Here is a 22122-nt window from a genome sequence, read left to right on the forward strand (position 1 = left end):
TTATCCATTCCCCATTTTGGAGATACTTCAGCAACACCAAGTCACTCTTGAATTTATAGCCATCAAAACTTCAGCAATAGTCTTTCTTTGATACTTTAATACTGTGCTGAACATCCCCAGCTCATACAAGGGTAAATTCAGGTCTGGGTCTCTCACCAGCAAAGGTTTTAAGGACTAGGCTGGAAAAGAAAATTCTTTTATTCTCCAGAACAGAAATGTGATGGACAAATGCTGTAAAGGGAAGAGTGGTAACAGTGTAGATGAAGAAGGGTGCGGTTGTGTGAGTGAGCTTCCTCCTGCAGAGGCAACAAACCTGGAGTTTTTAAAGTAAAGTAATTTAGAAGTTTTTCTGTGGACATTTGGCAGTGTAGTGTTTGACCATCTGTAGGGGAGGACATCCAGAAGGAGCCAACCCTGCATGCTGCTGTCCTTGCAGCTGTGCTAACAGCAAGAATTAGAGGACCATTCTTTTCATTAAAAATAGTGGGAGAAGCCAGCCATGCTGATCACTTATGGTGAGCAGGGGCTAGGTGTCTCCTTCCCCCAAAAGCTACCCCTGAAACATCACGTGAGCCAAGCAGTAGCTAATTACAGTGTTTATAATGCCATTAACCTTTAATCGCATAGTCCATTAGCAGACTAAGCATTAAAAAAACAACCAAAAAACCACACCAAGCCCTGTCACGGTGTCCCACGCAATTACATTTTGCCACCCTCCCCCAGGACTTGAGGCTGATGGCAGAAACCTCACGCTCAGGGATGCTCCGGGTAAAAAGGTATCATGTCAAAAACTTGTTCCTCCAGGGCATCTCTCTCTTGACAGCTGCCCTCCACATCAGGGAGGACCTCCTTAGTGCTGAAGGAAATGTAGCTTTAAAGGTCAGATTATCCATCAGTCTTGTGGGAAGAGCCACTGAGGGAAAACTGACAGCCGCGGTGTTTGCCTGTTTACATGGGTGTGAAGCTGGCCCTGATTCTGTAAATAATGAGGTTATATTTAGAGGTAAAGTGCATTATGTCAGACCAGTTCCAGTGGTAACAAACCATTTAATGAAAAAGCATTAAGCAAGAGAACTTTTAAACTGTAAACATCTTCCTACACTTGGCGCATTAGGGTGCTTAATCACCCCTGTGTGTGGTTTTTGGTGTAATATGTATGGTATCGAATAACTGGCAAGCTGCTTGGCATTTGTATAGCATCAAACAGCAGACTACTTAGTCAGCCTGTGCATCTAAATAATTATATATAAGAAATACTTGTGGAAATTAACCCCTCCATCTTACAGAAATAACCATGGCAATCTGCGTGGAGATAGCAGCTATTACTGCCCACATACCGACTGGCTTTGTTTCCCTATCTAACCCTGAGGTAAACAGAGCAACTGGCACAGAATATGAAGTGTTTTCTTTACTATTTAGTGCTTTTCAGTGGATTCTGCTAACAGTTGCATTGGCTAGTTGCTCCTGCTAAACTATGAAATTGCTCAGGAGGAAACCGTTTCAGAACTGCTTGAGAGCAAACGAGAAGCGTAATGCCTGCATGCATAAAATGTATTTGAAAAGGGAAAAGTTAAAGCTCAGTGGGAATCGTTGGTGATCTGCCTCTCTTAAGAGGAAGTTTACGGTTTCCCTTTATCAATTAATTTTAAGGTGAGCAACTCCTCAAGATGAGGAGAACAAAAAATAAAACGGAAATTCCTATGTGATTTCATTTTTAGTCTATGAGGAAAAACATATAGGAAGGGGTACTAGACTCCTGGCCTTGTTCTTCACGGTCTGTGGTAGTTGATTGTCCAGACCTATTTTAAGCTCCTTGGCTGTACATTTTCCTCCAGAAGAACGTTTAGTATTCAAGGTCCAGATGCCCAGCCAAAGCGTAGCTGTGCTCCACTGGTACCTGCGTGTCCTGCAGCTCTTCTGACACAGCAACACAGAGTTGATCTGAAATATGACCGAAATCTGACTGTAAGCACAGCCAGTCTGGATGTAAAAGCCATATGTTCACCCAGACAGTGAACTGGTTGTTTCCAGGATGGTTTATGTTCTGTTTTAACCTTAAAATAATTGAGTGTGTTCCTGTATCTTTGTATTCCTTGTAGCCATCGGAGGAAGGTTGAGGTGGCATGTGCAGATTCATCCAAACCTGGCCCCCATTTCCCACACACTGCGTTTATCTGCCCAGCAGCGTAACCCCCTGCTTTTCAGCCAGACCCTTAGCAATTAGGACACAATCTGTCTTACTTAAGGTATAAATAAGCTGTTAATGTTACTTAGGGATTATGTTAGGACATAAGGGGCTCTTTGGAAGGCAGGTTTGAAGAGCAGGCCTTGGGCCTTGCACCCCAGCGAGATGTTTGAATAAGGGGAAAGTTGTGGCTTCCCAGTCACGTGCACAGAGAGCAGCAGCGGCAGCTGCTGACTACTGAAATATTCCATGGGCCTTATCAGTTGTTGGAAGTGTGTGTACTGGGCTCCTCAGTTTAAGAAGGACAAGGAATTACTGGAGGGATTCCAGTGTTGGGCTATGAAGATGATTAGGGGTCTGGATCACCTTTCTTATTAAGAGAGACAGAGAGCTGGGCCTGTTCAGCCTGGAGAAGAGAAGCTGAGAGGTGTTCTCATCAATGTTTATAAATATCTCAAGGGTGGGTGTCAAGAGGATGGGACCAGACTCCTTTCAGTGGTGCCCAGTGATAGGATGAGGGGCAGTGGGCACAGACTGAAGCACAGGAGGTTCCATCTGAATATGAGGAAAAACTTCTTCACCCTGAGGGTGCCAGAGCCCTGGAACAGGCTGCCCAGAGAGGTTGTGGAGTCTCCTTCTCTGGAAACATTCAGGACTTGCCTGGACACATTCCTGTGCAACCTGATCTGGGTGAACCTGCTTTAGCAGGTGGGTTGAACGAGATGATCTTCAGAGGTCCCTTCTAACCCCAACCCTTCTGTGATTCTGTGAAGGGTAACCTCCCTGTATGTTTAGATCAGGCACACATGTCCATGCAGGCAATGGTCACCATTAAGTTTACTGGCTTAGAGAAAAGGCTGACAGCACAGCTGGTCTTGGCTCTGTGGGCTCGTGTGTCAGGTGTGGTGTTAGAGATAAATAGAGAAAGGGAAAAAAAAGTGTCAATATCTGATTAAACGTCACTGTTAATGCTTTGCTGTTTTCTTGTGCAGTTCTCTTCTAGCATGAATACATCCTTTGTATCATCTACAAATGCAGGGAGGTTGTCTCCATTAGCGTGGTAGGAAAGACTTAGAACTTTTTTTTTTTTTTTTTAAACATACTTCACTCTTGCTAAACTTTGCAGCAGGAGCCAAGCCTCATCTTATAGGCATTGGTTTTGCACAGTGTGGTGATTTGCAAGACTTGGCTTTGTTCTTGTGGTGAGTGACAGGATTTTGGAGGGTCACAGGCGTCGCTGGGCATGCATGTACATAGATATTCTGTACCTATGTTTTTAATATCTGTTCATATATAGATCCATATTCTCAACTCCCACTGTGTACTGTGGCAGCCACACAATTTAGAAACATGGTTATGGTCTGGAGGGAGAAAGAAAATCCAAAGCAAAACAAACAAGAAAAAAACAAACAAACAAACAAAATCCTGCAACCTACAACTGAGGGTGCTATAAGTCTGTTCCTGGCCTTCCCTGATCCTCTCTGTGCACACAACCATCCCAAGCCCCTTGGCTCGGCCAACCCACACGTCTGTAGTGGGCAGCTACATTTTGGTTGTCCTTTGCTCTTGCTTCTGACTTGCTTTGCTTCCTGCTGTGCTTGGGGGCTTGAAGGAGCTTTTGGGAAGGAAGCCATGAGCATGTTTAAAACTGAGTTTGGATGAAAAGCAGGGTGGGTAGTACTAAGGACTTGAGGAGTACATGATGCAGTCTAAAAATTTTCTGTATTTACACCTTTGCTATGTTAATCGGGAATGAAGTCATTGAAATGAAGTGATTTAACGTGGGCGAAGTGGAGTGGTTGGTGTTATGGAAAAGATGAATGACGTATGCAGGGAACAGACCGACAGATTCAAACCAGGTACCAAATACAAAGCATATTCCCATACTGTTACTGTGCCTGCCTGGAAACTTTTACAGATACCACGATATTAAGATTGCAAAGTCATTAGAAGGGAGACTTTCAAATAGCTTCCTGGCAATGCTGAATTACAGGCACTGAAACTGCTGCCACTATATAAAATGCTCTGGCAACTACCTGACTTTGCACGGGCTGAGGCTGGTGCCTGGCACTGCTTTGGGGAAGGGGAAGAAAAGGCTTAAATCCGTCAGGAAAACGGCTGCCTCTTTGCTCAGCTGCTGAAGTAACAGCACATTTTTTTAATAATTTGAATATTGCATGCTGCATTTTTTTAGTCATTAGTTTATAAACTTCTTTCATGGCTTGAGGCAAACATCATAAATACTTCTTTGAGGCCAAAACCAACCTTTTCTTCATGGCAGTTGTCTGTGGGAGTTTCCATGGAACCCACACCCAGTGGTTGTGGGCAGGTGTGATATATGTGTGATAAGGTTTTCTGTGTGATAAGGCAGCTCCTTGGCAAATGCAAATTGCTTTGTGTTTGCTTTGGGATGCCTGGGTGGAGGGCAGGGGCTGGAGGGGCTCTTAGGGATGCGGGCTTGCTGGCTGCAGGGCAGGTGGGGCTTTGAGCACATAGATGTGCAGATCTCTGCACACTTGTGCAGACTTTGGGCAATGCTTTTACCTGGCTAGAGTAGTAGAAAGGGGGCAGAGAGAAAAGGGAAAGGTCGCTTTCCTTTAAACTATTTATTTCTTCTTTTAAAAATCTATATATATATTTTAATAGCGGGCAGTGGGTTTATCTCTCCTGAGTCTTGCTTGTGCCTGTGCAGAGCTGTCCTGTCCTGACCTGGAGACAGCTCTGGGTGTAGCAACCTGTCACATGCAGTGAATCACAGGATTGGTATGTGCCCTTTGGTGGTTACTGCTTCGGAGTTATGGCTGGGCTGGGTCGGGTTAGTTTGGGGGGTTTTGGTTTTTTCTAAGCTGTGGGAAACAAAGAGCAATGGGATGTTGTATCTTCACTTCTTAGTTTGCATTGTTGCTTTTGTCAACACCTCCTTGGTTCCTGCTGTCCATGTTTAAATTACTCATTAACGCTCAGACTGCTTTAGACAGGGGGGACAATGACCAATCTGGAAAGCTGCATATTTACTAAACCTTTTTCTGGTAAAAACAAAAAGAAACCTCAATTTTTCCCTGCTGTCAAATGGAGAGAAGTTTGGTGTAGCGGAGGGAGCAGCAGTAAACATAACCATGCTCGGCTGGCAGGAGCAATAGGCTTGTCTCCCTGGAAGACTGTGCTTCCTTGTAGTGTTTTGTTATCTTGCTGAAGATGCCTATTATGCTGAAAAGTGGGAGCACTTTGCCCTTTCTGTCTCTTTTTGAACTTTGACCACTTGGTCAGGATTGATTATAAACCCAGGTGCTAATTACACTGCTTCTCATTTCACTGAACAAAGCTCTGTTGGCACGCTGCTTTGCTGTGGCCAGAGTCTCCAGGACAAGATCCACAAAGTAAAATGGTGGAGGAGGGAGCGAAGAGCTTACCTATGGAGCTGAGCGAGAAACGAGGCGTGGAGAACAACGGATTTGTTCAAAACGAGGCTTTTGATGACAAGGAGACCGAAACCGGTAGCCAAGAAGAAACGCCAAAAACGTGCAGTGTTGATGTAGACACAGCGACTGCGGAGGAGCTGGCGTTGAAGCCCTACGCGGGCATGCCAAAGGAAGTCTTGCTCAAGTTCTCCAGCCAAGCCCGGTACAGAGTCACCAGGGAGATTCTCTTCTGGCTCATAATTGTTGCTGCCGTCGTGCTGGTGTGTGCTACGATCACAATTATTGCGCTCTCGCCAAAGTGTCTTGATTGGTGGCAGGCCAGTCCTATTTACCAGATCTATCCTCGATCCTTCAAGGACAGTGACATGGATGGGAATGGGGATCTGAAAGGTGAGCACATTTCCATTCTTGCTATGTGCAAAGCTGTGTGGAAGTAGCCTCTGTGTGTATGTAAATGTGTATATACACTTGTATATATACTTAAAAAAATATAGATGGAGAAATCTCCCGGTAGAGAAAGCCACCCTACTGGAGAGAGGAATAAAAGTTGTCTGACTGATCGTTAATGGCAATTTGCGTTGTCATTAATAGATCTAGGAGCTTCTTGCTCAAGTTGTTAAATCAAAGCCTGGAGTTAAACAGATGTTCAGAGGTGGGGCTCAGAGTGAGCCATTAGAATTAGAGCACAACTGCCATTAGAATGGAATGTCTGAACTCAACCTGGAGGAAAAGTGGTGCTGAGCACTCTGTCATATTTGGTCACCTGCCTCTCAATAAGGAAAAATGAGAAAAATAAAATGGAGAAAGAGCAGAGAACAATGTGTTACTTTTTGTTCATGGTTTGGGTGGTTTTGGGCTCTTGTGAGCGTGCTGAGAAGGGGTACCTGGTACTAAGAGGCAATGCCACTTTCCAGTAGCTTAGCTGAGACTGAGTTCCAGAACAGGAAGGTTCAACACCATAATGGACAGGAAACACTTGGTGTAATACAACAGCAAGAGAAGAAACTGTTTCTATCATTGTATGCCAGTAGTAACATGTTGGGAAGGTAGAAGAGGTAAAACCAAAACCAAACCAACCAAACCAAAAACAACAACAAAAAAGTAAACAAACAAACAAAACCCCATAACAACCGACCAAACAACAAACAAGACCCCCACAGCAAACCAAAACATCTAAGGTGTCCTAAAACAAAATAAAAAGAAAAGAAAATCTAAGAGACTTTTCCTAATGGCAAGGAAAACATGGGATCTTTGCATCAAAATTGCAATTCCCTCTGGGTGGTCTGAGGATTAATAGATGTACTTTGAAATGTGGAAGCAATGCTGTTGCTGCATTTTAAGAAAATATGGGAGTTTGTATTCAGAAGCATGTGTTAAATTTATTAAATGAAATTGTAAATGTTTTTATAGTACAGAATAGAAATTTGCTTTGATTTTTTTTTTAATTCCTGTTTTATCTTCCATACAAAAATGGCTTTGAATAGTTTCTGTGATCTCATGTTATCCGTGAACAAACATCAAGATTGCCCTGCCAGCTGAGGTCAGTGAAAACAGAGGATGGTTATGTGTCAAAGGGACCTGTGTACCGTGTTTGACTGAGAGCCCATGGCAAACATATTTCAAGGGAAATATTTTGTATTTTTTAAACAGATGATGCCCTTTTCTTTTAAACAGGTGTCCAAGAAAAACTGGACCACATCACGTATTTGAATATAAAAACTATCTGGATCACCTCTTTCTATAAGTCTCCCTTAAAAGACCTTGGATATGGAGCTGAAGACTTCTATGATATTGATCCCATGTTTGGATCAATGAGCGATTTTGAGAATCTGCTTGCAGCCGCACATGACAGAGGTAAGCCACAATTCCGAGCAAAATAACTCTTATTAAAAAGATGTGAACTCACATTATACAGGTGTACCTTGCAGCACTGGGTTGTGAGTTGAGGTTTCAGTTGGTGCGTCTGGCAGTTCCCCCGTGGTGGTGCTGAGCAGGAGTAGATGGAGGTGACGGTGAAGAGTGTGGGTGAACCCCCCAGCACTGCACTGGGGGTGTAGGGAGCTCCAGCAGCAGTGTCGGGCTCTGTGAGGAACGGTCCCCTCGCAGGGTGTTCATGGATGGGGGGATCTGACATACTGTCCATGCTCTCTGTTACATATGGATATGGGATCAAGGCTGACATGCAGTTATTTCTGGTTGAATTTTATAACTGATGGCTGCTTTCTGAAGAAAACTATGAGGCTGGGAGGGAATATGGGCTTTCTTCCTATGATTGTGTCCTGAACTGGTGTGTTTATGCCTTAGACCAAATGTTTGCTCAGGTGTTTCACCTTATAGCTGTTAGGCTGGATGGAAAATGGTTTGCCAGTCCTAAAAACATTCGGAATTTCAAAAAGCATCTAAGAAGGATGAGGAAGAATAAGTGTTCACTGATGCTAGACTGGTGAAGTGCCTTTCCCACCTGGGAGGTGGGAGACAGATGTGGAACTCAGTCAGTGTGAGTGGTTCATAACAGCAGAAATCTCTTCTGATTTTTTTCCTTCCTCCTCCTTTCCCTCCCCAGCAATGGGCAGGGGGAAACAATGCCAGCAAGATGTGTTGCAGCTCCTTGCAGCTTCTCCTTGGACTAACTGCATCAGCAGCCTTATGCTTTTTGTTTGTGCTTGTGCATTCCCATATCAGCAGACAAGGGGGCTGTGCCGGCTCAAAATGTAATGTGCCCACCAGTCCCTCGAGCCTTAAGCCCTTCCAGCGGGAGCCTTTCTCTTTGCCAGACCTTTGGGAAGGAAGAAGCCCAACTGCTTCTGATGCCGCATGAAGAAAAAAAGTGACCTTCATCATAAAAGGCTGAAATTAATGTGGGTTTTTTGTTGTTTGTTTTGTTTTGTTTGTTTGTTTAATGATTTAAGGCTTAAAGGTGATAATGGATTTAATACCAAACCACACAAGTGACAAACACCAGTGGTTTCAGCTGAGTCGCAATCGGACGGGGAAGTACACGGACTACTACATCTGGCAGGACTGCGGGGAGGCTGCTGGTTCCATCACTCCTCCAAACAACTGGGTAAGCGCGGGCAGGGACCCCTGCAAATCGCAGGCACGGTGCAGGTTGCCACCGAGCAAAAGCAGCTGTGACAGAGCTGTCCCAGTGTACACTGGGTTGTAAGTGACTGTTGAGTGGTACGGACTGGTGTTATTGCTGTTATTAAATGAGTTAGTGTAGATTAAGATTTAAACCAGCTAGAGGGTGGAGGGGTTCCTACTTTCAAAAGAACTTTTGAAATGGCTTTTATTTCTTTCCCTCAGCGTTAACTCATTAGACAAACAAACAAACAAAAAGGGATAGTTGTGCACAAATTGTACACAAGTTGTTTACATGTGCCCCCTTCTGTGTCTGGATACTCAACTCTAGAAACTTCATCTCAGCTTCTCTGAAATCATAGTTGGTGGGGAGGGAAACAAAACAGTGTGTTCTTGGCAGCTGTGGGTGGTTGGTTGGTTGTTTTTCCCTTTTTCTTGAAGGTGATCAGGCCAGAAAGTGAGTGACCTATTTCAAATATATTTATTTGAAATTTGAACTGAGAGGTGCATGATTAGCAGCTTGTATACTCTAAAAACTCAAGAATTAATGTTTTGTACCAGCTACAGTGTAATTAAAAACAAAACAAACCCACCACATAAACAACAACAAAAAAACCCAACCAACCAACAAACACATAAAAAAACCACTTTAGAGTCTTAAGAGCTATCTTAGCTTTTGGAATCTCTTGTTACAGAGATGATAAAGTTAATGTTTTAACATGCTGACTATTGTTGGCACTTCAAAGGGATAATACCAGATTGCAGAAGGCACTGAGTTAAGGAAACTTAGTTTTAATAATCTTTAGGGAAAACAATTCCAAACAAAATTTTCCTACCCATGTTTTCCACCCTATTCTGAATAATTCCCAGTGAAAGTCTACTTGAAAGGCAAAAGAAACATAAAACAATGAAACAGAACATTGAACAAGAAATGCACATAGTGAAGCACGACTAAAGGGAGAACAATTAATGGGAGAAGGAAATGTAAAACCTGAGTACCAAAATATACTAAAAAAATTAATCATTTGATTGGGCTTTTTTTTGCTTTATCTTATGCTTGTAATGCACAAGTATGCACAGGAGTAAATGTTTGCTAAATTAAGAGTTCTGATTATCCCCGCTTTTATGAACAGGTGAGTGTCTTTGGGAATTCCAGCTGGCAGTTTGATGACGTGAGAAAGCAGTGTTACTTTCATCAGTTTGGGAAGGAACAGCCAGACTTAAATTTTCGCAACCTTGCTGTCCAACAAGAAATCTCTGTAAGTATATATCCCGCTTGCTGCTGCACCAGCAGCAAAGCAGCTATTTCTACACTTAATTTCTCTTATTATTTGTGCTACATAATTTCCAATCTAGTTGGAAGGAACTCAAGGACTGCATCTTATGTAAACTGTTGAAACAAAAAGGTGTCTAGACAAACATGTTAATAAGCAAAATTCAAGCTTTAGCTTGTGATGCTTCCAGTATCAGAACTACTTTGTTCAAGTCTTTTTAATTTAAAAGCAAACAAGCAACCAAACAAAAACAAACAAACAAACAAATCCAAATAAAATTGCCCTTTAGTGGGAGCACTGGCAGGAGGTGGTGTTGCAATCCTCTGGATTTTAAAAAAGTACAACTATTGCTTTTTTCATTGGCTTAAGTCCACTGCTCACACAGGGGCCTGGGAAGGTAGTGATGAGTTTTTGGAATAGGTTATTGCAGTTTTAAAGAACCTCCCTTTCACTTTCTCTTCCCACGAATGGCTATCTTAAAATTTCTTTGATGCTTCAGGACCATCTACTCTTCAGCCTAACATTATCCACAAACTGTTCGTACTTTGTTCTCTATGAACCAAACCTGTCCTTCAGCTGAAATAGCTTTTCCCGCCCTTGTTTACGCTTATCTGTTTTTCAGCTCTGACAACATCCCCCTTCAGCTTCCCATTAAACTAGATTAAATGGGGTGGGCTTGTGCAGCCTTCCCAAGAAGTGAGATGCTGCTGTTCATTCCTCGCAGTGCTTCCAGACTGAAGTTTTTTCTCAAATGTGGATGGTCAGAATAAGATGAATTTAATAGAAAATATGCCTGGGCAGAATATTGTAGAGTGACATAGGTATTGTAATTCTCCCTCTGTGTCCCGAGATTGCTGTTACTTGCCTTGAAGTTGGTGCTAGTAGGCAAATAATCCCTTGCACTGAAGCCTGTGCTGAAACAGAGCTGAATCACCCAAGTGGAGAGAAGTTTTTATCTCTGTTGGTACAAGGAGCTGTTAATTAGCCAGGCAAAGGTGGGGATGACACCTTGTTTTAGCAGAGAGATGTTTGCATTGTCAGGGAAGTGAGGCAATGCTGATCGGAATTTCACGGAATGCCTGGGCTTGTGGATAAGGGGGAGATAGTGAGTTTCGATCTGTCTACATCCCTGCTGACTTTATGGGCAGAGAGACACATGCACAGCCATCAAGGCCAGAGTGCCTTCACCAGGGCGAGGTGGTGCTCTGCTCAAACATCATGCCTGTCTGCATCGTGTCCCCCAGCAGACAATGCAGAACTCAGTAAAACAAGGGGAACTGGCCCTGAATGTGGAGAACCTGACAACTGCTGCTTTTTGTTTTTTGTTTTTTTTTTTCTTTAAGTTATACCCTGTCAGGTAGTACAGCTACCTCAAGTGTTTTGATCCTTCAGTGTTTGCTTCAACTTTGTAGTGTTGAATTTTGCTGCTTTTCTTTGGCAATAGTCTCCACAGCTGCCCAGTTGGAGTGTGATATTCTTGCTGTCTCTGGGGCCTCTCTCCTCCCCACTGCGGGTACTGTATGTGCGTGAAGAAACAAAATGCTCCTGGCCATACTTGTTACCTAAAGCATGAAATAAGACTTGATCTCCAGACTGATTCTTGAAGAACTCCACTAGTGACCTCTCTGTGTCTTGATATGTGCCTTGACTCCACGTCTTTCCACTGTTTTTTTTCCTAGCTTGCACATACTTTTCAATAGTTCTGGCTATTTTTTTTATGGCACCTGATACATTACTCAAGCTCCAGTAGCACATAGATGTTGCAAAGTGCTATTTCCTATGCAAAGAAATGAAATGAAAGCGAGTAAGCTGGACCCGATAACACCAACCTTTGGTCAAATTCTTATGAACATGAATTGCTCCCACATGTTAAGGAATAATCTTTGTCTGGTATTTTAATTCAAAATCCTGTTTCAGGAGGTTAGGGACTGAGCAGGAAGCAAACTTACCCTTGCAGAGAAGCTCACATCTTTGGTTTAGCCAAAGGGTACATGGGAGAAATGAAACTGAGTAGCATAAATAAAAGTAGATTGGCCTCAGTGAGTACCAAGTCAGTGCTTTATATTTTCACTGCTGATACCTGGTGTTGCTTTTGTGATGAGTACGTGCATAAGCATGGATTAATTTTTGGTGGAATCAGTACTGGACAGGCACCAGACACATGCTTTCACAATGGCTCTATGAGTAAGTACAGCTCAATAAGGTGGAGTCTTTATTTACTGGACAAAATTCTGTAAAACTTGAGTGTGGACTGGTTCTACTCCAGCCTATTCAGGCAAGTGTACTTCATGCTTGTTTGTTTGTTTGTTTTTAAATAGGCACTTCAATAGCTGTCTTTAAAAGAAAAAGTTTTGTTCTCAGAGAAAGAGAAGTATCTGGTCTAAAAGAACAGTTGCAGAAACCACTCAAGAGGGACTGAACTTTAGAGTTGTTTGTTAAAACTAGAGCAATTAAAACTACAGTAATATAATAGCTACTGAAGTAGGATATAATGTTACTAATAGTGACTAAACTCTGAATTTGATAGTGAAATTACAAATCGATAGAAGCTAACCTGGATAATAACTTTTCATGTTCTTGCAAATAAGACTGAAAATAAAACTAAAAAAATTCACATCAGTCAAATACATGAGAAAAACCATTTTCAGAGCTCTATTGTGTAAAAAGAAAATTGGTGCCACAAGGTCTGTGCAGAACAACATTCTTGCATATTTGAATCAATGTGTTCTAATTGTGTGCAGCCGTGACGGGTGTTCACCAACAACAGTGCTTAGCATGAGCCCAGTCGTTTTGATGGATGAGATTTAAAACAGCTTTTAGTGAGGCAAGCCCTGGCTTTGGTCACATCAATTATGGGAGAAGTTACAAAGCAGTCTTTTTCTTATTTATACTGGAAGAAATAATAAGACATGCTTTATTTAGACATTGGTTTGACCTTGGATCAACGTGATTCAGTTTAACTTCTAGTAAAATCTGAAGTACAAATTAAAAAAGAAATTGTTACATATTAATATCTACTAACAGGTTTAGTTTTCTAAGTATGCACTGCTTTGAATAGGATGAGCTCACTTGGAATCCTCAACTTTTACCTTTGTCTAGGATATTATGAAATTTTGGCTCAACAAAGGAGTTGATGGATTTAGTTTCAGCGCTGTTAAATTTCTTTTAGAAGCAACGCATCTACGGGATGAGCCTCAGGTGAACAAGTCCCAGAATTCGGTAAGGTCTATGTCTCTGTTTTTGCTTTCTTTCCTGGATTTCCCACTGGGGCAAGAGAGTGTATGTTTCTACTTTTTTGGGTCTTAATTGTGGCTTTAGGAGGACTGAGTTAGTCATGTCCTTTGGAAGGGAGGTGGCTCCTGTGCTCTCTGCAGAAGAACAACATTGAAGAAGCCCCTGGGCTGAGTGTGTAGGTCAGTGTGAGACACCTGCAAGCCGGAGCTCTGTGGGTGGGAGGAGAATGATCCACAGACCCTTTATATTTCTGTTCTGACACAGTAGCTTTGAATCTTTGGTTTAAAATAATTTGATTTTCTGTTTATATTCTAAAAAGACCAGTCTAGTGATTTTAAGAGTGGATTGGTTATCTTTGGGGAGCCCACTACAGGGGGCTTGCTTGCTTGGGATCCCCTGGTGGTCACTAGCATGTATTTTTTCTGCACTGCTGGTACAAATTGGAGTAAAACCAAACCCCCCTATACAGGCAAGCACGCCACAGTGAGAGGTGGCTGGACACATTCAGAAGCACATGCCCTGTTGTTTATGCTGTTTGCTTTTGCTGAGACACTGAACTCAGGGACATTATCAGGTAGTGCAAGTGCTAACACATTGATCAACCAAAGAGCTGGGGATTGCATGAAGCAAGTATTGTTGCCTTAGTAAGTTATGACAGAAACACTGACTGTCTTTCCAGCCTGGTGTGGCCCCAGCACTTGCTGTGCTTACTGCTCCAGATGGGCTCGGTTGGGTGGTCTTGCAGGTGGACTCTCCGTCTTGCAAGATGGGATCCAAAATAACCATTCCTCTGCTGTCCTATCTCCAGAGTTCCCCAAGTACAGCTCAGATCTGCACTGTTAGTATTGGTATGCTAAACTCATTTCAGTTAACATTTATCTGGACTGGTGCATTGTCTCAGGAAAGGATGGGCAGAATTTGGAGAGTTCCACAATCTAAAGTGTTGGTGAGCTAATGGGAAATGTTGCATTCTTCTTCAAGGACACTATCACAGCCTATTCCCAGCTCTACCATGACTACACAACCACGCAAGTTGGTATGCATGATATCATCCGTAGCTTCCGTCAAACTATGGATCAGTTCAGCAGGGAACCTGGACGGTACAGGTAATCATTATTACAGCTAGTGAATTTTCTGTAATACTTGTCACCCTCTTGCTAGCAATAAAATGGTTTGGTTTGGTTTTGGCTTTTTGTGTGTTGGTGTTGGGTTTTTTTAATTGTTTTTGTATTTTTTCTTTTTTGTTATTATTTGTTGAATTGTTTTAATGGCATATTATGTTACTAAAAATATTTTATTCTTCAAATGCAAATAGTGGTTCATAGGCTGTTTTGCCTCTTCTCCAGTGTGTGAGGGAAAGGGAATGAATTTGCCCTGGTAGTTGTGCTATATCTATGGACTGTACAAAAGTAAGCAGAATGGGTGACCTTTTGGACCATAGAGGCACTGTAATTAATCAGCCCTGTGGCTGATTTGTTGTATAATATTAATAGTACAGTTCATGTCAGACACATGGTTAGAGATTGTTAAAATCACAGAATGGTTGAGTTTGGAAGGGACCTCTGGAGGTTGTTACCTGGCCCAACTTGCCTGCTCATGAGGGTCACCTAGAGCTGGTTGCTCAGGATTGTGTTGATGGGTTTGGAACATCTCCAAGGATGGAGACTCCACAACCTCCCTTGGGCAACCTGTGCCAGTGTGAAAAAGTGTTTCCTAATGTTTAGAGGGAATCTCCTGTGTTTCAGTTTGAGCCTGTTGACTCTGCTCCTGGCACTGGGCACCACTGAAAAGAACTTGGCTCAGTCATCTTTGCACCCTCTCTTCAGATATTTGTACATATTGATAAGATTCCCTCCCCGAGACTTCTCCAGTCCCAGCTCTCTCAGCCTCTCCTCATAGGAGAGTTCCTTAATGGCCTTAGTGGCTTCTGGCTGGACTCTCTCCAAGAAAGTCCATGTCTCTCTCCTACTGAGGAGCTCAGAACTGGACACCACACTCCAGGTGTGGCCTCACCAGTGCAGAGTCAAGAAGGATCACCTCCCTTGACCTGCAGACAACACTCCTCCTCATGTAGCCCAGGACACTTTTAGCCACCTTTGCTGCAAGGGCACGTTGCTGGCTCATGTTCAACCTGGGGGACCGCCGAGTCCTTTTCTGTGAAGGGAAATTGCTGGAATGGAGACTGTGGATGTGGATTCAGAAAAATAGGAGTTCAGTCAGATACTTACAGCCTTTTGTTGACTCTTGTAGATCTTTTTGCCCGGAAATTTCCACGAAATATTTCTACTTGTCTGTTTTACAAAAACATTTTCTCTGTATTAATCTTTTTTTGATGGGGAGAAGCAAACAGAATTCTTGATGTGTTATTTTCTGAGTATGTCCAACACCATTCCTAGCTTCCTTCCACTCTGTGCGAACCAAGAATGAGCCAAGAAAGGTACTTGTGTACATCTTTGTAGGTTTATGGGTTCTGATGGTGATGAGAACGAAGACATTGAAGCAACAATGATGTATTATGGAACAAGTTTTATCCAAGAAGCAGATTTTCCCTTCAATTTCAACCTAATTAACATGAAAAATCTATCAGGCAACAGTGTTTTTGAAGCTGTCGACTCATGGATGAAAAACATGCCTACAGGAAAATGGCCTAACTGGGCGGTAAGAGTTCTAGACCAACTCTAATAAGAAGGGCTTGTTTCTGTAGGTGATAGAAACCTATAGGTGACAGTTCCTCTTACGGAGATAGAAACCTCCTCTGCACATACACACTGATTTCAGTGGAACCAGCAGCAGCCTGAGCCCGTGGCTGAGCTGTAGTAGATACCCAGATGGAACTCTCAGCTGCAGTAGCCATTGGCATTGGCCAACCAGCCAGCTGTCCTGCCCTTTGATAAGTTACACTGCCCGTGCAAGGGTGAGAGAAAGGAATTTATGATCATGCCTCTCCCTTGGTGTCTCCAGTGCAGTGTGTGGCATTGGCTTCAGCCACCAATGAGGATGGGACTGGGACAGTTATCATTGGCCGTTAACTGACCCAGTGCAATGTGTTCTGGAAACCTCCCAGGGCCAGAGAAGAACAGAGCAGGCAGCTGAGGGCAGTTACCTTGGAACCTCGCTGGTCTTTGCTAGGAAGCATGTTTAGTATGTGCAAGAGGCATCACCTTCACACAGCAGAGAAAATGCCAGAAATCTGAGGGACCTGTAATCGTTGGGAGATGTTCTTTGTCATCTCTTCTCACTTCTGCCTCATGTGCTGCTGGCAGGGCTGCTGTGTGCTAAATGATCTGGGTCAGAAGTTTGTACTGGCACCAAGATAAAAAATATAATTGCCTTTCCAGGCCTGGAGGGGGAAAGAAAAAAAGGAAAATAAAAATAACAAACAAACAAAACAAAACAAACCCCAAACCTACTACTTTGTTAAATTAGTTAATCAGTTTCACATATGCATGGAATTTTATAATTTGTGTTTAACAGAATTATGTTTTCTTCAGGTTGGAAGCCCTAATGCTGCTCGGATTTCGTCTCGGATTGGGAAGGAGTACATCAATGTTATAAACATGCTGCTTTTAACCCTCCCTGGTACTCCTGTGACTTACTATGGTGAAGAAATAGGCATGGAGAACATTGCATCAGAAAATGTAAGTGAAGAGCACATAAACTCTGATCCTGTTCTTGTTCAGTTCCGAGTAACAGAACTTGAAAAATACAAGAACTTTTGTTAGTTAACCAAACCCAGTCTTTCTCACTGTTCAGATGGCTTTCAGTGTTCCCCAGAGCAAAACCATTGGACAGCATGTGGAAATGGCGAGGCCAGAGACCAGAACCAAGGTCCTTGACACGTGTCTGAACTGCTAGGCTGTGATTTTGGTCCCTGGTTTCTGTCCTCTGCCAGATTGGTCTGGCGTAGTTTGCAGCAGTGTCGCTGTGCTTCGCTTCAGCAGAAGGGGCAGCAAGTGCCAACACTGGGCCTGGGCTGGTGGTTAGGAGAGCGTGCTGCCGTCATCCAAGGCAAGAGGAACCGAGTCGCCATCTCCTTCCTCCCGCACAAGTACCCTAATTGCTATGTCAGAGTCCATTATTTCCTGGCTACCATGTAAAGGAAATCAGAGTTTGTGCTTAGCATTGCCTGGTGGCCAGCAAAAGCAGCTTTTGCTTGTCATGCAGGGTTTTTGACTTGTCTTTTAGATCCTTTTCCATTAAGGATTTAGGCACCTGAGGCTGGGAACTGAGTGCCCAGCTCACTTGGTCATACCTACAAGTAACACGTGACAGGAAGTTTGTGGTTTTTTAGACTACTGAAATTTCCAGAAGTTTATTCAAGGTCAAGGGATTAAAACAAAGCATCTGTTCCTTTCATGCTGTGCTGACCTATGTCACTTAAAAGTTTTCACATTCAGCCCCTGTAATGCCTTGTCTCTTCTATGATCATACCTGACTTCTGTTGTGTCTCATTGCCCAAGATGTATGGGCATGACTGGAAAAGGTAATGGTCAGGAGGGAACAGCTCAGCTCTGCCTCTTACGAACAGTTTTGAGTACTGTGGTCCTATAGCGGATGCTGTTTTCACTGTGGAAAGCCTCTTAGGGAGAGGAGACAGGCTCTGATACTGCTACCAGCGGGGCTGGCTATCTTTGTCCCAAAGGAAGAGAGATACTTGAAGATGCACAGGGTCATCGCCAGGTTTGTCTGCTTCAGATGTGAGGAAATGATTCTCTGATTTAAAAGGAAATCTCATTTCTTCTGAGAAACACCAAGGTCAAAATACCTCCTGCATTTTCTTCCTGCTGCTGATTACCGCTGACAGAATGATACTCTTCAGAGAAGTGGCTTGCCCTTGGCTCCTCGGGGTTCACTCTCTTTTAGTGGCCACCCTGTGGCTCGTGGCTTTGTAACCATGTAAAACCACTCTTCTTTCAGTCTGGAGAGGAAGAATCCTTGATTAATGGGTGTCTTGGACAGATGGAGAGTATTTGCTGGGGGTACAGTTTATAGCCCCAGTATTTGAAACACTTCAGGAGAAGCTGAAAGAAGTAAAGATGAAAGGGAGTGTTACCAGTGTTGAAAACTTAGGATTTTTTTTCTTTTCCCCTGCTTTTCAGAATATGCTAAAAGGAGAAACCCGTTATTTATAATGTCACAAAGCAAAGTGACAATTTCTTTTGTTGAGCTGCTGTTCTGACAGATTGTATTGAAAAGTGCCCTTTATATGAAAAACAGTTTTCATGGAAAACAAACACTCAAAGTATGTGCAAAATATTTTATGCCCTCTTATGTCATTAAATTCAAGTGTCAGATCTCTTGGCAAGCTCTTCAATAACAATGAGGAAGCTTTTTTAGAATTCAGAAAAATTCTGAAATGAGAACTTCAGACTTTTTACATTGACACTTTATTTAATCAGCTAAAAGCTGGTTTTCAATAAAGTTTTTGCACTTGGAAATAATTTATCTTTCTAACACAAACAATCCTGTCCAAATTGTAGCCCTTGCAAATGCAAGCTTGAAGAGTCCTAAGGTGAAAAGCAGGATGGTTACAAAAGAACAGACACTGATTAGCGTTCACTAGTTGTTTACTCTCATTTTAACAGCATCTTTTCTTAAGACTAATTGTTACCTCATACATTCACTCACTGCATGTCTAGATATTTATAAGAATATCTTGGCTGTCATTGGTAAACTTTTATCCAGCCATCTGCTTCAAGGAGAGACAACTGTCCTAGAGCCATTTGAGAATGCTGTACGCACAAGACCATCCATTCTCCTCCAGTTCAGGAACTGTCTTGATTCTTATTTCCTAATTCAATTTGGAGCGAAATTACGTCCTCCTTATTAAACTTCAACTTAAACCAAAGAAAGCAATACCGACATGATCATTTGCAAGATGTGAGAACACGCTGTTCAAGGGATAACTTTTTAATATACTAATAAAACAGGTAACTTGTTGGTGATGGCTCTGACACCACTTTGTTTTTCTAGGTGACCTTTCCAGAGAAATCCCCCATGCAGTGGGATGGCAAAGTTAACGCTGGTTTTACTGAAGGCAACAGTAGCTGGTTACCTGTTAACTCTGACTATCAAAGTGTAAATGTTGAAGTAGGTATCTATACGTGGGACTAACTCTACTCATTTAAGAATATTTTAATGTGTCTATTTTGCTCTGACTTCTTTTACTTAGTGGGAATTGGCAGTGTAGCTAGTAAGAACAAACTCAAGGGAAGAAAATAAAAAGGCATTGAATCTTAACAAATTTTATTAGAAAAGGAAATCCTTGCAAGAGCAAGGAGTCCACTGTATTCACTCAAGCAGGGAAACTGCAATTATAATGGAGATGTGGCACTTTAGCTCTTTAAAATTATTAAAAGGATGTCAATACTAAATTGAAATCTGGTCTTTCACTTCTATTATTATAATATAGAAAGCACTGGCCTTGTAACAAGAACCTAACATAGACCATCTCTAACATAAGTAAATCTACAATGCTGACCAGAATTGAAGAAAAAAAAAATAATTGAAGACAGGAAAAATAAAACACAGAACAAGCCCTGTGACTTCAGTAGATTAGACCCAATGAAAAAAGTTCCGTATCAAGCTTTGAATGGCTGTGGCTTCCTCCTGAATAAATGGTACTGTAAGGATGCTGTGGGAGGAAGAAATAGCGTCAGTGCTGGGGAAATTCTGTCCTTCCTAATACCTCTGTCTCTGCCACTCCACAAGTGCCAAGGAGACACATGAGAAAAAGCAGTTTTTCAGTGCAATTTGCAAACAAATTTGAACAGAGATAAATGTCAAAACAGAATTCTGTCAGGTGTGTTCTCAGCAGACTGTGTGAGTGTGAGAGGCAAGTGCTATTTCCTACATTCAGTGCAAAGCAATGACCCTGTTAATGGTAACTCTTGCAGATCCAGATGGCCTGGTCCAACTCGACCCTGAATTTGTACAGAGAGCTGACTTCCCTTCGCAACAATGAGCTGCCCATCCATCGGGGGTGGATGTGCTACATCTGGAACGACAATGACATCTTTGTGTATGTGCGGGAACTGGACGGCTTAGACAGAGTCTTTATGATGGTTCTCAATTTTGGGCAGGAATCGACAATAGACCTGCAAGCTATAGTTCCTAGCCTTCCATCTGAAGCTATAATAAGACTAAGTACTAATTTTAGCAATGCTGGTAAAGCTGTCAATACCAAACTAATTAAAACTGAAGTGGGAGAAGGCCTGGTCCTTGAATATAAAACAATGAAGCCTGTTCATACCATGCAAGGTTTTCAAGGAAAGTGTTTTGTGGCAGAAAAAGCTTGTTATTCCAGTGCCTTCAATTTACTCTACATGAACTGCTAAGTGCAGGAGTAGAATAACCAAGGCTTTCATGTTAATTCAGAAAATGTTTGGTTTAGGGAAATGCTAAAAATCTTAAGTTTTCTTTGGCTTTTAAACCTATACAAAATAAACATCCTGAAAAATAGATACCTAACTGTCTTGCATCTGTATTAGTGCTGGAAAGTATGGAGTAAACCCTCCCTTAGGGTCTGTGGAGAAGAAAATTAAACCTGTTCTAAAAACCTGTCCTGTTTACATGTGTGTATTTTTGTGAGGAAACAAAACAGTTGCTTTCCCTTACAGTTGCTAGTCATTAAGAGCTGCTGCGGGATCCAAAGCCTGTGGCATTTCATAGTAACTCTTAGAAGCCTGTAGATTGGTAAAGCTTATTCTAAAGGGGTGGCCCTATATTTGTTAAAACAGGTAAAAGCAAACAAGACTAATACATAAAGTCGTGATGGCTTATCTCTGGTCTCAACTTTAATAGCTCTGATTATCCTCAAAGTCAGTAAGAAAGAGAACAAAGTATAGCTAGTGTATCAAATTCTGCACTCAGGACTGTATTTCCAATTGATTCTCCCTCCCCGCAATGAGTTAGAACACATTTGCATTCTCTCATTTCTTTTTCTACCCTAGACTGAGGTGAAGTGTGCATGTGTTAGTTCAGAGTAAGCAACTGGAACAATTCTACTCAATGTCACACTTGTTCACATGCTTTGATTTCCATTTGGTGCACCTACAGTGGCTTATGTGACAGAAAAGGAGGAGACAAGCATTTGACTTGGTGCAGCCTGTTTTGGACACAGGGGTGATCTGGGGTGTCTCTGTTTTGGTTTGAGGACCTTATAGCCACACAGGGTATTTTCCACCAACTGCTTGTACCAGTTCCTAGGTGTGTGCCATGCATCTACCTTAACAGGCAATGTGTGGCTGTTTCATGCCTTGCTCAGAGGTCAGCTAAGCCATGAATCAGGTTGCTTTAGTGGGGGCATTTTTTTTTGTTTTATCCTCTGAAGAGACTCTGGCATCTCCTTCTGGAGCATTCGTCTTGTCTTCCACAGGGACTCCGGTGCCTCCTTTTTAAGATTACCATGCTAGTTAAGGTAACTGCAAGATTTTGAATCTACACAAATGAAAGAGTTCTGCTAAAATTCCTGTTCTTGAGACTCCATTTCTTCTTGGCAGTTTGTTCGATCCCACCATATGATCAGTATACTATGGCTGCTGTATAGGAAGGGCAACAGCCATCATCACCTTTAAATTCAATTCAATTTAAACTCTTTTAAGTTTTACTGCTTTGTGTAAAATTTGGTCTTAGAAGAGAGGGCCTAGACTGGAAAGGCTGTTTGTACAATATCTTTGAACTTCATGTGTTTTTAGGCTTTAAGCACCAACCACTGTGCTTCAGCTTCACTCGCACAGTGCTGCACTGCTTGATTATGTGAGCAGAACTATACTGAACAAATTGACTAATGCAGGCAGCTACTTCTATACTGTCTGGCAGGGCAGAAATCCGGCTCTTAAGTTGCATGTGGCATTACCTTATAAACATAAAACTTTGAATTTCTTGTCTCCTTGTGCCCATAAAGCAGGGATCCAAGAGGAGAGATCCT

The 22122-nt window shown here is 42.4% G+C and overlaps 1 protein-coding gene across 2 annotated transcripts; it reads left to right on the forward strand.

The window, feature by feature from the left end:
* The first annotated feature begins 5563 nt into the window (after nucleotides 1–5563).
* On the forward strand, nucleotides 5564–21979 carry SLC3A1 (solute carrier family 3 member 1). Of its 2 annotated transcripts, XM_082047744.1 has the most exons (10): nucleotides 5564–5994; nucleotides 7279–7458; nucleotides 8514–8668; nucleotides 9819–9944; nucleotides 13059–13178; nucleotides 14175–14299; nucleotides 15653–15851; nucleotides 16685–16831; nucleotides 19167–19283; nucleotides 20090–21979. In XM_082047744.1, the coding sequence occupies exons 1-10, from the start codon at nucleotides 5568–5570 to the stop codon at nucleotides 20528–20530; spliced, it is 2037 nt and encodes a 678-aa protein (XP_081903870.1). In that variant the 5' UTR covers nucleotides 5564–5567; the 3' UTR covers nucleotides 20531–21979. The 2 variants fall into 2 exon arrangements, with proteins under 2 accessions (XP_081903870.1, XP_081903871.1); XM_082047745.1 differs by lacking the exon at nucleotides 9819–9944.
* The last annotated feature ends 143 nt before the right edge of the window (nucleotides 21980–22122 follow it).

The sequence above is a fragment of the Streptopelia decaocto genome (genome assembly GCF_964273445.1).
Source record: "Streptopelia decaocto genome assembly, chromosome: 3".
Taxonomy (NCBI): Eukaryota; Metazoa; Chordata; class Aves; order Columbiformes; family Columbidae; genus Streptopelia; species Streptopelia decaocto.